Source organism: Pseudophryne corroboree, chromosome 12, assembly GCF_028390025.1.
Source record: "Pseudophryne corroboree isolate aPseCor3 chromosome 12, aPseCor3.hap2, whole genome shotgun sequence".
Lineage (NCBI taxonomy): Eukaryota > Metazoa > Chordata > Amphibia > Anura > Myobatrachidae > Pseudophryne > Pseudophryne corroboree.
The window spans coordinates 3,054,845-3,068,735 of record NC_086455.1 but is presented as its reverse complement, the minus strand read 5'-3'; the positions used below and the strand labels follow the sequence as shown (position 1 = coordinate 3,068,735).

General features: G+C 48.0%; 1 protein-coding gene across 10 annotated transcripts in view; it reads left to right on the top strand.

Annotated features, from left to right (window-relative positions):
- SELENBP1 (selenium binding protein 1) overlaps positions 1-13,891 on the top strand; it is a 171,267-nt gene that overhangs the window by 151,282 nt on the left and 6,094 nt on the right. For 9 of the 10 annotated variants that reach the window (XM_063946664.1, XM_063946663.1, XM_063946665.1 and 6 more), the window contains 4 exons: positions 12,073-12,135; positions 12,587-12,699; positions 13,113-13,298; positions 13,408-13,528. In XM_063946664.1, the coding sequence (XP_063802734.1) occupies positions 12,073-12,135; positions 12,587-12,699; positions 13,113-13,298; positions 13,408-13,528 (483 nt within the window). Of the gene's footprint in view, positions 1-2,515; positions 2,541-12,072; positions 12,136-12,586; positions 12,700-13,112; positions 13,299-13,407; positions 13,529-13,891 lie in introns of those variants that run through there. The other variant, XM_063946670.1, reaches the window with a different exon arrangement.

Below are 13,891 nucleotides of genomic sequence, written 5' to 3'. Positions count from 1 at the left end.
CCTCCTTTTGTGCCTCCAGTGGCACCTCAACGTGGTGTTGCGGTTTCAAAAATCACACTGGTTTGAACCGCTCAACAAGGTTGAGTTGAAATTTCTTACTTGGAAGGTGGTCATGTTGTTGGCCTTGGCATCGGCAAGGCCAGTATCAGAATTGGCGGCTTTGTCACACAAAAGCCGTTACTTGATTTTTCATGTGGATCGAGCTGAATTGAGGACACGTCCGCGATTTTTGCCTAAGGTGGTTTCTTTGTTCCATATGAATCAACCTATTGTGGTGCCTGTGGCTACAAGTGACCTGGAGGATTCCAGATCCCTGGACATAGTCAGGGCCTTAAAGATTTATGTAGCCAGGATGGCTAGAATTAGGAAAACAGAGGCCCTGTTTGTCCTGTATGCGGCCAATAAGATTGGCGCACCTGCTTCGAAGCAGACTATTGCTCGGGGGGTTTCGGCTTTGCAACTTTGCCGAGCAGCTACTTGGTCGGGGGTCAAATACGTTTGCAAGATTCTACAAGTTTGATACTCTGGCTGATGAGGACCTAGCCTTTGCTCAGTCGGTGCTGCAGAGTCATACGCACTCTCCCGCCCGATTGGATGCTTTGGTATAAACCCCATGGTCCTTACGGAGTCCCCAGCATCCTCTAGGACGTAAGAGAAAATAAGATTTTAAACCTACCGGTAAATCTATTTCTCCTAGTCCGTAGAGGATGCTGGGCGCCCGTCCCAGTGCGGACACTCTGCAAGACTTGTATATAGTTGTTGCTTACATAAGGGTTATGTTACAGTTGACATCGGTCTTGGACCGTTGCTGTTTTTTGTTCATACGGTTAACTGGTTATGTATGATCCAGGTTACATGGTATAATTGGTGTGGGCTGGTATGAATCTTGCCCTTGGATTGCTAAATCCTGCCTTGTATTGTCCATCTCCTCTGGGCACAGTTCTCTAACTGAGGTCTGGAGGAGGGGCATAGAGGGAGGAGCCAGTGCACACCCATAGTCAAAGTTCTTTTTAGGTGCCCTATCGCCTGCGGAGCCCGTCTATACCCCATGGTCCTTACGGGGTCCCCAGCATCCTCTACGGACTAGGAGAAATAGATTTACCGGTAGGTTTAAAATCTTATTATCTTCTAGAAAGTGCTAGATAAATGAGGAGTAAGTCTAATTGGTTGCTATGGGCAACATCCCATCTTAAGTAGAACTCGCGTATTAGTAAACCAGTTAGATGGAGTACACAGCTTACGTACCAAACAGACTGGGCAGGACAGATAGTAGGGGCAGGGGTGTGATCTGTAGCCGTGTTCTTATGTAATGTGAGTTATTACAGCATAACTATGTACTTACCTCAGACTGCAATATGTCCCCTTCCACCAGGTACACAGTGCTCCGCTCCTGAGCTTCCCTCTTACACACCCTCCAACATGTCCCCTTCCACCAGGTACACAATGCTCCGCTCCTGGGCTTCCCACTTACACCTCCTCCAACATGTCCCCTTACACCAGGTACACAATGCTCCGCTCCTGAGCTTCCCACTTACACATCCTCCGTGTCCCCTTCCACCAGGTACACAATGCTCCGCTCCTGGGCTTCCCACTTACACCTCCTCCATGTCCCCTTCCACCAGGTACACAATGCTCCGCTCCTGAGCTTCCCACTTACACATCCTCCATGTCTCCTTACACCAGGTACACAGTGCTCCGCTCCTGAGCTTCCCACTTACACATCCTCCATGTCCCCTTCCACCAGGTACACAATGCTCCGCTCCTGAGCTTCCCACTTACACATCCTCCATGTCCCCTTCCACCAGGTACACAATGCTCCGCTCCTGAGCTTCCCACTTACACATCCTCCATGTCTCCTTACACCAGGTACACAGTGCTCCGCTCCTGAGCTTCCCACTTACACATCCTCCATGTCCCCTTCCACCAGGTACACAATGCTCCGCTCCTGAGCTTCCCACTTACACATCCTCCATGTCCCCTTCCACCAGGTACACAATGCTCCGCTCCTGAGCTTCCCACTTACACCCTCCAACATGTCCCCTTCCACCAGGTACACAATGCTCCGCTCCTGAGCTTCCCACTTACACCCTCCAACATGTCCCCTTCCACCAGGTACACAATGCTCCGCTCCTGGACTTCCCTCTTCATTGCAGTCACCTGTGCATAGGATTACCATATTAGCCCTATTGCCTTTACACTGGGACATTCATGTATTATACGGGTTCTGTGGCTGCCTTAGTTTAAGCCTGCATGTCTCCTGCAGGCTTAAACTAAGGGATGTAGTTATGTGACCGGTGCCTGTTACCGCCCCCTCACTATCCAGATGGTCGGCATGTCACGAGATCCATTGGAATAGAAACTGAGGACTGCGACAGGCCCGCAAGAGGCTTGCTACGCTCCCCCCAGCCGAGTGGGAATGACCTGTGCTGTTTGTGGTTCCGTCTGTTGGCATTTCAGACTGTTGGGATTCTGGCGTCTGCCTCCTGATCGCTGGGACCTTAACTGTATCCCGGATACATGCGTGTACACAACACCTATGGGTATTACTAGGTGTCCAGCTGTGGTCTGTAGGGCCAGATGCTTCTCATCCCAGGACATGTCTGCATATCTGCACGTAGCCTCCACATTCTGTGCAGTCCTGGACTGTGTGCAATAAACCTGCTTCTACAGCCACTAAATCTCCTCTGCTGCTGTGTATAATAACTCTGATACAGTCATGTCTGTGTATCTCCTCTACTGCCCGCTAGAATAACTCTGATAGTCATGTCTGTGTATCTCCTCTACTGCCCGCTAGAATAACTGATAGTCATGTCTGTGTATCTCCTGTACTGCCCGCTATAATAACTCTGATACAGTCATGTCTGTGTATCTCCTCTACTGCCTGCTATAATAACTCTGATACAGTCATGTCTGTGTATCTCCTCTACTGCCCGGTGTAATAACTCTGATACAGTCATGTCTGTGTATCTCCTCTACTGCCCGCTAGAATAACTCTGATACAGTCATGTCTGTGTATCTCCTCTACTGCCCGCTAGAATAACTCTGATACAGTCATGTCTGTGTATCTCCTCTACTGCCCGCTAGAATAACTCTGATACAGTCATGTCTGTGTATCTCCTCTACTGCCCGCTAGAATAACTCTGATACAGTCATGTCTGTGTGTATCTCCTCTACTGCCCGCTAGAATAACTCTGATACAGTCATGTCTGTGTGTATCTCCTCTACTGCCCGCTAGAATAACTCTGATACAGTCATGTCTGTGTGTATCTCCTCTACTGCCCGCTAGAATAACTCTGATACAGTCATGTCTGTGTATCTCCTCTACTGCCCGCTAGAATAACTCTGATACAGTCATGTCTGTGTATCTCCTCTACTGCCCGCTAGAATAACTCTGATACAGTCATGTCTGTGTATCTCCTCTACTGCCCGGTGTAATAACTCTGATACAGTCATGTCTGTGTATCTCCTCTACTGCCCGCTAGAATAACTCTGATACAGTCATGTCTGTGTATCTGTACTACCCGCTATAATAACTCTGATAGTCATGTCTGTGTATCTCCTGTACTGCCCGCTATAATAACTCTGATAGTCATGTCTGTGTATCTCCTCTACTGCCCGCTATAATAACTCTGATACAGTCATGTCTGTGTATCTCCTCTACTGCCCGCTAGAATAACTCTGATACAGTCATGTCTGTGTATCTCCTCTACTGCCCGCTAGAATAACTCTGATACAGTCATGTCTGTGTGTATCTCCTCTACTGCCCGCTATAATAACTCTGATACAGTCATGTCTGTGTGTATCTCCTCTACTGCCCGCTATAATAACTCTGATACAGTCATGTCTGTGTGTATCTCCTCTACTGCCCGCTATAATAACTCTGACAGTCATGTCTGTGTATCTCCTCTACTGCCCGGTGTAATAACTCTGATACAGTCATGTCTGTGTATCTCCTCTACTGCCCGCTATAATAACTCTGACAGTCATGTCTGTGTATCTCCTCTACTGCTCGCTATAATAACTCTGATACAGTCATGTCTGTGTATCTCCTCTACTGCCCGGTGTAATAACTCTGATACAGTCATGTCTGTGTGTATCTCCTCTACTGCCCGCTATAATAACTCTGATACAGTCATGTCTGTGTATCTCCTCTACTGCCCGCTATAATAACTCTGATACAGTCATGTCTGTGTATCTCCTCTACTGCCCGGTGTAATAACTCTGATACAGTCATGTCTGTGTATCTCCTCTACTGCCCGCTAGAATAACTCTGATACAGTCATGTCTGTGTATCTCCTCTACTGCCCGCTAGAATAACTCTGATACAGTCATGTCTGTGTATCTCCTCTACTGCCCGCTAGAATAACTCTGATACAGTCATGTCTGTGTATCTCCTCTACTGCCCGCTAGAATAACTCTGATACAGTCATGTCTGTGTGTATCTCCTCTACTGCCCGCTAGAATAACTCTGATACAGTCATGTCTGTGTGTATCTCCTCTACTGCCCGCTAGAATAACTCTGATACAGTCATGTCTGTGTATCTCCTCTACTGCCCGCTAGAATAACTCTGATACAGTCATGTCTGTGTATCTCCTCTACTGCCCGCTAGAATAACTCTGATACAGTCATGTCTGTGTATCTGTACTGCCCGCTATAATAACTCTGATAGTCATGTCTGTGTATCTCCTGTACTGCCCGCTATAATAACTCTGATAGTCATGTCTGTGTGTATCTCCTCTACTGCCCGCTAGAATAACTCTGATACAGTCATGTCTGTGTATCTCCTCTACTGCCCGCTAGAATAACTCTGATACAGTCATGTCTGTGTGTATCTCCTCTACTGCCCGCTAGAATAACTCTGATACAGTCATGTCTGTGTGTATCTCCTCTACTGCCCGCTATAATAACTCTGACAGTCATGTCTGTGTATCTCCTCTACTGCCCGGTGTAATAACTCTGATACAGTCATGTCTGTGTATCTCCTCTACTGCCCGCTATAATAACTCTGATACAGTCATGTCTGTGTATCTCCTCTACTGCCCGCTATAATAACTCTGACAGTCATGTCTGTGTATCTCCTCTACTGCTCGCTATAATAACTCTGATACAGTCATGTCTGTGTATCTCCTCTACTGCCCGGTGTAATAACTCTGATACAGTCATGTCTGTGTGTATCTCCTCTACTGCCCGCTATAATAACTCTGATACAGTCATGTCTGTGTATCTCCTCTACTGCCCGCTATAATAACTCTGATACAGTCATGTCTGTGTATCTCCTCTACTGCCCGCTATAATAACTCTGATACAGTCATGTCTGTGTATCTCCTCTACTGCCCGGTGTAATAACTCTGATACAGTCATGTCTGTGTATCTCCTCTACTGCCCGGTGTAATAACTCTGATACAGTCATGTCTGTGTATCTCCTCTACTGCCTGCTATAATAACGGATACAGTCATGTCTGTGTATCTATACTGCCCGCTATAATAACTCTGATACAGTCATGTCTGTGTATCTCCTGTACTGCCCGCTATAATAACTCTGATAGTCATGTCTGTGTATCTCCTCTACTGCCCGCTAGAATAACTCTGATACAGTCATGTCTGTGTATCTCCTCTACTGCCCGCTAGAATAACTCTGATACAGTCATGTCTGTGTATCTCCTCTACTGCCCGCTAGAATAACTCTGATACAGTCATGTCTGTGTATCTCCTCTACTGCCCGCTAGAATAACTCTGATACAGTCATGTCTGTGTGTATCTCCTCTACTGCCCGCTATAATAACTCTGATACAGTCATGTCTGTGTATCTCCTCTACTGCCCGCTAGAATAACTCTGATACAGTCATGTCTGTGTGTATCTCCTCTACTGCCCGCTAGAATAACTCTGATACAGTCATGTCTGTGTATCTCCTCTACTGCCCGCTAGAATAACTCTGATACAGTCATGTCTGTGTGTATCTCCTCTACTGCCCGGTGTAATAACTCTGATACAGTCATGTCTGTGTATCTCCTCTACTGCCCGGTGTAATAACTCTGATACAGTCATGTCTGTGTATCTCCTCTACTGCCCGCTAGAATAACTCTGATACACAGACATGACTGTATCTCCTCTACTGCCCGCTAGAATAACTCTGATACAGTCATGTCTGTGTATCTCCTGTACTGCCCGCTATAATAACTCTGATAGTCATGTCTGTGTATCTCCTCTACTGCCCGCTATAATAACTCTGATACACAGACATGACTGTATCAGAGTTATTATAGCGGGCAGTAGAGGAGATACAGACATGACTGTATCAGAGTTATTATAGCGGGCAGTAGAGGAGATACACAGACATGACTGTATCTCCTCAGCCAGAAACTCTACAGAGATGAGATAATGATTGGCTGACCTGAGCACATGCTTTATTATTGTTTCCCCTGATCTCCCCTCTGGCCTCAGTACAGTGATATGAACAACGTTCTGAGTAGTTCATTACCAGGCCAGAGCTGTTTGTCCCAGTGGTGGGGGAAGAGGGGGTGTTGCAGTGGTATAATGCTCCCCCAGGAGACTCCTGTTACTTAACCCCCTGTACTAGACGTGCACACAACCCATAACTCCTCCTAGGCCTATAGCCAGACTCGCTGCTTCCTGACAAATCCCTGCCTTGAGTATCTGTGTACAGTAACTGGCAGAGAGTCTGTAAGTCTGGGATCCGCAGCACCCTGCTGTGACCCCTCTTACACGCGTGTGACCGTTCCTTAGCTGAATGACGGGGAGACTGGTCATTTGTTACCCATCTTGGGAAAGTTGGTGAATCCTTTGTTGCTTCATTATAGTTTCTGGGAGTTGTGATGGGATGGTATTCCTCAGCCAGTGTGTGCTGCCAGGGAGGTTAGGGCATTAAGGGCACGCTGATAAGGATGGGTGGGTTGTGTGGAAGTGTCGCACACCTGCCCTGATAACACTTGGGGACACCTGTGGTTTTTCTGACACTCCCAGAGAACGGCCACTTACCACCCCCAAATGCCCGCTTCCTGTCGGACAGCCTGTGCTCACCTAGTGATGAGAAGTTGCTGATTTTTTTGGCATAAATACTTCGCGCCTGCGCACTACGAGCCGTACGCATGCTGTCAATTGATCGCCTGCTTTGTGAATTCACACAACAGCGATCAGGTCTGAATTATGTATTTAGTTGTGATTTCATCACCTTCCTAAATGACGGTAACAGGCCTTGTACAGACCGCTGCACTCTAATATCTCCCCTACAACATGTGTGAGGGCCTGAGCCCAATGCATCTGCAGTCACTCTTACCGCACGCCGGATTACTACCTTATGCTACAGCGATCATCCGTCCGTGTGTGCGTCTGCATGAAATGGGCACCAAACCAGTGTTGGCGTGTACTCGCAGGTTTACACTGATATGTGGAGCCCCGGCGGCGGAGACCAGGCTGCCTCCATCTTGCTCTGAGCGTGTCCTTTGTAACATCTGTCTCCATAAGAAATCATTCATCACTGTGGGACATCCACTTAACAAACTGCTCTGGAGCCAGGAACCTGCAGCCAACCCTTGCTGCCAGCTCCGCAGCAGCCTCTGGTCTGTTAATTATCTACCTAAACCTGCTGTCACCAAGGCCACAGAAATGGCTGCAGTGTGATGGCAGACGGGGCGGATGTTAATGTAAGCCACGGTCGCCTGCTGCAAAATCCAGTGTCGGTGGCAGAAACATTTTGGTTCAATGCAGAAGCTTGTATGTAATTGGGCGGAGACGTATGTTCACCACTTTTTAGATACTGAGAATTTAGTCACACACATTATGGAACGCTTCCCTTTATTCATTCCATTATTTCCTTTCCTCCAGGCGAGTAGTTATGTACAGAGAATTGTCGTTAACTGTAACTGATAAAACGAATACTCTAGACAGAACATTACGTTACTTATGACCCGAGTCATCAGAAAATCCTGCATAGAGCATACGTCACCCCTAAATTTAGACCTCTCATTGGGGCTGCCTCTTCGTCTCATTGTTTTAAATGTGCTTCACCAGATGCCGACCTTGTTCATTGCCTATGGTCTTGTCCTAAAGTACAAGTTCTATGGCAGGTACTTCAATTGTATATTACAAAGGATCTGAAGATACCATTTATCGTGAATAAAACCTGGGCATTTACCCGAAATCCCTCTCCACCACATTATCTAAAGGAAATTGCATTTTATTAATCAAATTAGCCGCTACCACAAAGAAAACGTTCCTCTCCCAGTGGATCTCTACTGACCCCGTCCCTATCTCATTGCTACACCCCAGGATTTCATATATTTTTCATTTAGATTGGACTAACGCCACACTACAAAAATAAAAGTTAACGTAATTGGGCAGAGGCCAGCAGATGTTGGCACAGCAACGGTATTGTGCACCAGGCAGGGTGCCAGTGTAATGTAATGGGTTTGGGGTTTTGGAATCTGCAGTGGAGCGGATTGTGAGTAAATATCCAACAATTCATTTATATAAAGTGTGCCCCAGAGAGACAACAAAACAGTCCCCTTCTTGCTCTTCTGTGCAAAAAACACCCCACAATAGGGTGCCAGTGTAAGCAGAGCTGGTAACCAGTGCCCACCTCTTGCTGCATCCAGTCCTGATGCAGCAGCATGAAAGGTTCCAGGAGTGTGGTTAGGAGTGTGACATGGTGGGGGTGGGGGGGGTTCCTGTTGCATGATCTGTGTACATTACATAATACGCAACCGTCGCATAACTCCTCATGGTGTAACCTCGGTGACCCATAAAGCAGGTGCTAGAACCATCTTACTGTATCTCTCCGTGAGGTGGCCATTGTTCTATAAACAGAGAAAACGGGCACCTGGAGAGGGTTCTGGGTGAGGCGACATCCTATTGTACGTCCGGCTTAGCCTGGATTCTTGGCTGGCTTCTGCCACCTCAGGAGGAAATTAATTTAGGTGCCACTATGCCAGTAATCGGGGCATCGGCTTGTTATGTGTAGGCATCAGCGCTTTACTCAAGCAGGGATGACACTGCAAGAATTCGCTTTATCTGATATGTCCAACTTGCTGTATATCTGCTAAAAGTTCCTAATATCCTGTATTAGCGCGTTCTCCCTAATATAAATACAAATAAACAGCGCTTCTTTGAAAAACCAAAACCAAAAAACTATTTTGAATTTTTACACAATAAAAAAAAAAAAAAATCATTCATAAAATTTACTACAAAAATCAAATCACAAATTCTGGCCAGTATAATTCTGATGAATGCTTATATATTTCCTATTTTATTTTTTTTATGGCCTATTTTTTTTTTTTTTTTTTTTTAATACTGGCCGGTATGTGATGTGATTTTTATTGTAGTAAATTTAATGAATAAAAAGAATTAAAAAAAAAAAAAACACACAACGGTAATTTTTACACTGAATTTATTTTAATTTTTTTTTTTCAAAGAAGCGCTTTTTTGTGTTCATATTGTATTCTAAAGGGCGCTTCTCCAGGCTTAATACATCTGCCCCAGAGTGCGGTGGCTCCTGGCTGCTCTTGGGCTGTGGCTCCTGGCTGCTGTGGGGCTGGTGGCTGGAGACAGGTGCAGGTCTCCAGGGGTTTTCTCCTTCTCCTAGATTGGAAGGATATGGGCGCTTGTCGCTATGAGGCAGGTTGTCTGACACTGCGCCTGACCTGGGGGTATAGACACTATTTAGCTAGAACTGTATATTAAGTATAATATTTATTATGGCTGGAATGTGAGGTAATTGGGCGTGAATGCTGCTTTGGTTTTCATTCTGTTAGGGCGGGATGTACTATAAGACATCGCCGCCCCTCGCCAACTACCGCAGCGATACTAATCGCATATGTACTAACATATGCGATTAGTATTGCAATGCGGTATAGGAGGCCCCCCGCGATGATGTCTGCGGAGGTCTCCGTCACCTCCCAGACCCGGGAGGTGACGTGCGCAGGGAGTCCCCGGGCTCCTCCTCCCCCCTGCAGCTGGAAGGAGACAAGGCTGTGCTGCAGGAGAGAAGGAGGAGGGGGGCCGCACCAGCAGCCTCTCGAGTATGCCGGGGGGAAGGGGGGGGTCGTCGTGAGTGGGGCGGCAGCGGGATCTGGCGGCGGCGGTAAGAGTCCCATAGGCTTCTATAGGGTATCGCCATAAAAAGATGGCGATACCCTATGGGGCGAAAACACGGCGGTCGGGGTTAGTACATATGAAAATGCGGTAAAACGGGGGTTTTACCGTATTTTCCCTCTAGTAAATCCCGCCCTTAGTGTGACCTTAGCCCATATGACTATCAATGTAACACTATTTCTGTCAGTCATTGTAATTGGGATACTGGCATGTATTATGAGTGTATCTGGGAGTAAGGAATTGGGGTGATGGGAGAGGAGGGTAAAGGTCAGGTATAGAGGTGGGGGGCGCTGGTCCTGTGTAGGAGACGGGAGGCATTGTGGCAGTGGTGTGTGGGGTATACAGCAGGTACGGGCATGGATTATATGTATTATGAGTGTGTGGGGGAAAGAAATTGGTGGGGGGGGTGAAGGCCAGGTATAGAGGTGGTGCTGGTCACATGACTACATCCCCTGGGGGGGGGGGGGGATGGGAGGAGGGTAAAAGGCAGGTACAGAGGTGGTGCTGGTCACATGACTACATCCCCCTGGGGGTGGGAGGTGTGGATGGTTGGCTGATCTGGTGAAGGTGTGATGCGGAGGTAGGACAGGTACAGAGGTGGTGCTGGTCACATGACTACATCCCCCTGGGGGTGGGAGGTGTGGATGGTTGGCTGATCTTGTGAAGGTGTGATGTGGAGGTAGGGCAGGTGCTCCTGCATTCCCCTGTCCTCGGCTGCACCCTATCCACACTGTTCTCACCCTCAGCATCAGTTCAGACTTGTATCAGCCTTGTAGGTGACAGCGGTTCTGCTGGTAATGGGGCACATGTACTCGTACACCTGACTCTGTGACGAGTTCTGCACTGAACGTATGTGACTACGCCCCGCTACACCCTATTACCCCACCACCTGCCTCATGCCTTCCTGCATCAAGGCTGGCATAGAGGTGGTGTATGGTCATTTCCAGGGAGGGTTCCGCCATAGAATCCTATGGGGTCTGCTGCTGTTGGTAATGGAGAGACTTCAGCAGATATCCTTCATACATTGGGGTGATACTTAATATTTGCTTATACGCCCCAAAAACGTGTATGCCACAGAAATGTCATTATAGGCTGCTATGGGAGAAGACTCTCCGTGGTAATCGTGGTCTTATTTGTCTGTGATTGGAGAAGTCACTGATTTTGCTGTTAATTGTTAATAAAGAAAAGAAACCAAGTATTTTGAAGACTGAGGGGGACATGTACTAAACGGTGATAAATGTGGAGAAGTTGCCCATGACAACTGTCGCTATACAGGCTGTACTTGAAAGATGTCAGGAGCTGATTGGCTGGTACTTTATCTCTCTATACTGTATGTGTCGTGTCACTCCCCCCCCCCCCCCCTCCCTCTCCTGCTTTCTCCATCTGGAATGCCCAGCGCCCCACTGTCCTCTCAGACATTCAGCAGAGGAGGACCAGACAATGCTGGAACAGATCTAAAGTTGAGGGGTCTATTTATCAGTAATGGCGTGCTGTGTGATCTGGGCGCAGTATTAGAGATCGCAGCACCAGGCATGCATGATCAGCTCTAAAAGGAGCCCCGCCCCTGCAATGTGCGAGCGTTAGTAGCAGGAATGCCTACACATTTGTGGGCCACGAACCATGCATCCGCGGTGATCTGTAGGCTACAACAGGCAAACGCCATCTTTAGACGTGTAATCCGGCGGGATGGCAGCAGATATCTGCTGAGGTTCCGGTTTCTTACTAATATTTGCGACTCCCTCAAAATGGGCGTTTTTGGAGAATTTGCCGCAGATATTTAGTGATAAATGGGGCCCCTGATACAGGTAACCAGGTAATGACACCCCCGGCCTGTGTGCGCCTATCACGCCGACGTGTAAACCAGGGAATATGCTGTTGTATAAATACCCCGCTGCTTACGGTTGTGTTGCCTGTTTACCTCAGCCCTGGGACTAACTAATATTTACTGTCTCCTTCTCCACAGCGACGTGTTCATCATCATCATCATGTGGCCCTGGCTACAAGACTCCTCTGGATGCCATGAAAGGTAACGTCAGCGCAGTAATTGCAGCTGTGGGGGCTCGCTTACATTACCGCAGTAGAGTGGCGGGAGGCTTAGTGCCAGTAACTAGAATATTCCGGGACCGCGGCTCCCCTCAGCTTGGTGCATCAGTCATGGCGGCTGTACTGCATGGCTAGTGGCGTAGTATTTCATGTGCTGCGCATAATGGGTGAACGTGTGGTTTATGAGCTACTGTGGCTACAATGTTGTGCCACTGTACACACATGCTTAGGGTACATAACTTAGATAAGGAGCACTGTAATGGCTGAGTCGGGGGGAGGGGGGGGGGGACTATGGCGTTGGACTGCCCTGCAAATGAGCCGCCTTTTTCCTGTATCATGGGTTTATATTTGGTTGGCAGGGAGCTTGTGGCCTGCGTTGGGGCTGGGTCTCTGAGAATTTGCCGTTTCCTTATGGGTCTGTCTCTGATGCACAGGTCCCCGTGAGAAAATCATTTATGTGCCCTGTATCTATCGCAACAGCGGTAATGGTAAACCTGACTACTTGGCCACTGTGAACGTGGACCCTTCATCGCCACAGTACTCCCAGGTAAGCCACGTCATGGATATCATGATATATTGCTCGCTGCCTGACACGTCCTGCACTGTATACAATATTCCAGCAATGGGAAATGGTTCTAGAGCAGCGACTGCACACGCCTGCCCTTACATGAATGTAGAACAGGCCTGGCCAACCTGTGGCTCTCCAGCTGTTGTGAAACTACAAGTCCCATCATGCCTTGCCACAGTTTTGCTATTAGGGAATGCTAAAACTGTGTCAGGGCATGCTGGGATGTGTAGTTTCACTACATCTGGAGAGCCACCGGTTGGCCAGGCCTGATGTAGAACATGAGCTTGCACTCTACAGGGGGAAGTAGATCCTTTTCTGAAAGGAGGCTGTGGTAGGAAGGTATAGCATGCCGGTAGAGGTGGTAAAACTGAATCCAATAAATCCCGTTCCAGGTTATTCACCGTCTGCCGATGCCCAACGCAAACGACGAGCTCCACCACTCGGGCTGGAACACCTGCAGCAGCTGCTTCGGTGACCACACCCAAGTTAGGGACCGGCTGATCCTGCCCTGTCTCATTTCTTCCCGGGTCTACGTGGTTGATGTGGGTACCGACCCGCTGGCCCCTCGCATCCACAAGGTGGGTATTACACTAAACCGGAGATTCCCGCTTTGCCGAGTCTCGGTAAGTGTCTGGTTAGATACGTGTTCCTGGGCAGTATGTGACGCAGCTGCCATCCGCTCTCCAGGTGGTGGAAGCTGAGGATATCCAGAAGAAGTGCGGCCTGGCAAATATGCACACCTCTCACTGCCTGGCCTGCGGGGAGATCATGATCAGTTCCTTGGGAGACCCGTCCGGGAATGGCAAAGGTGCGTGGTAGTAATATTCTAGAAATTACATGGTGGGATTGTTACTGAGTAGTAAGGGGGGGGGTGTTAAAACTATTTATACTAAGTAATGACCTTATGTTGGGAATACACGCTCTGATTATCTGGCTGATCCGCTCAATATCAGTGGATCACACAGATAATGGTCTCATATATGCAGCTGACCGATCCTAAAAGATGGAGCTTGCTGAATTGTCCCTCCGATGCAGTATTTAAGTGTCTGGTCAGCCGAATTTGGCACGTATGCCCTACTGTGACCGACACGTTTCCCCTGTTATTTCACATGGGAGAGAACCGGGAAATGTCTCCACCCCGGGGGGTGATTGCAGAATTCGGGTGACTTGC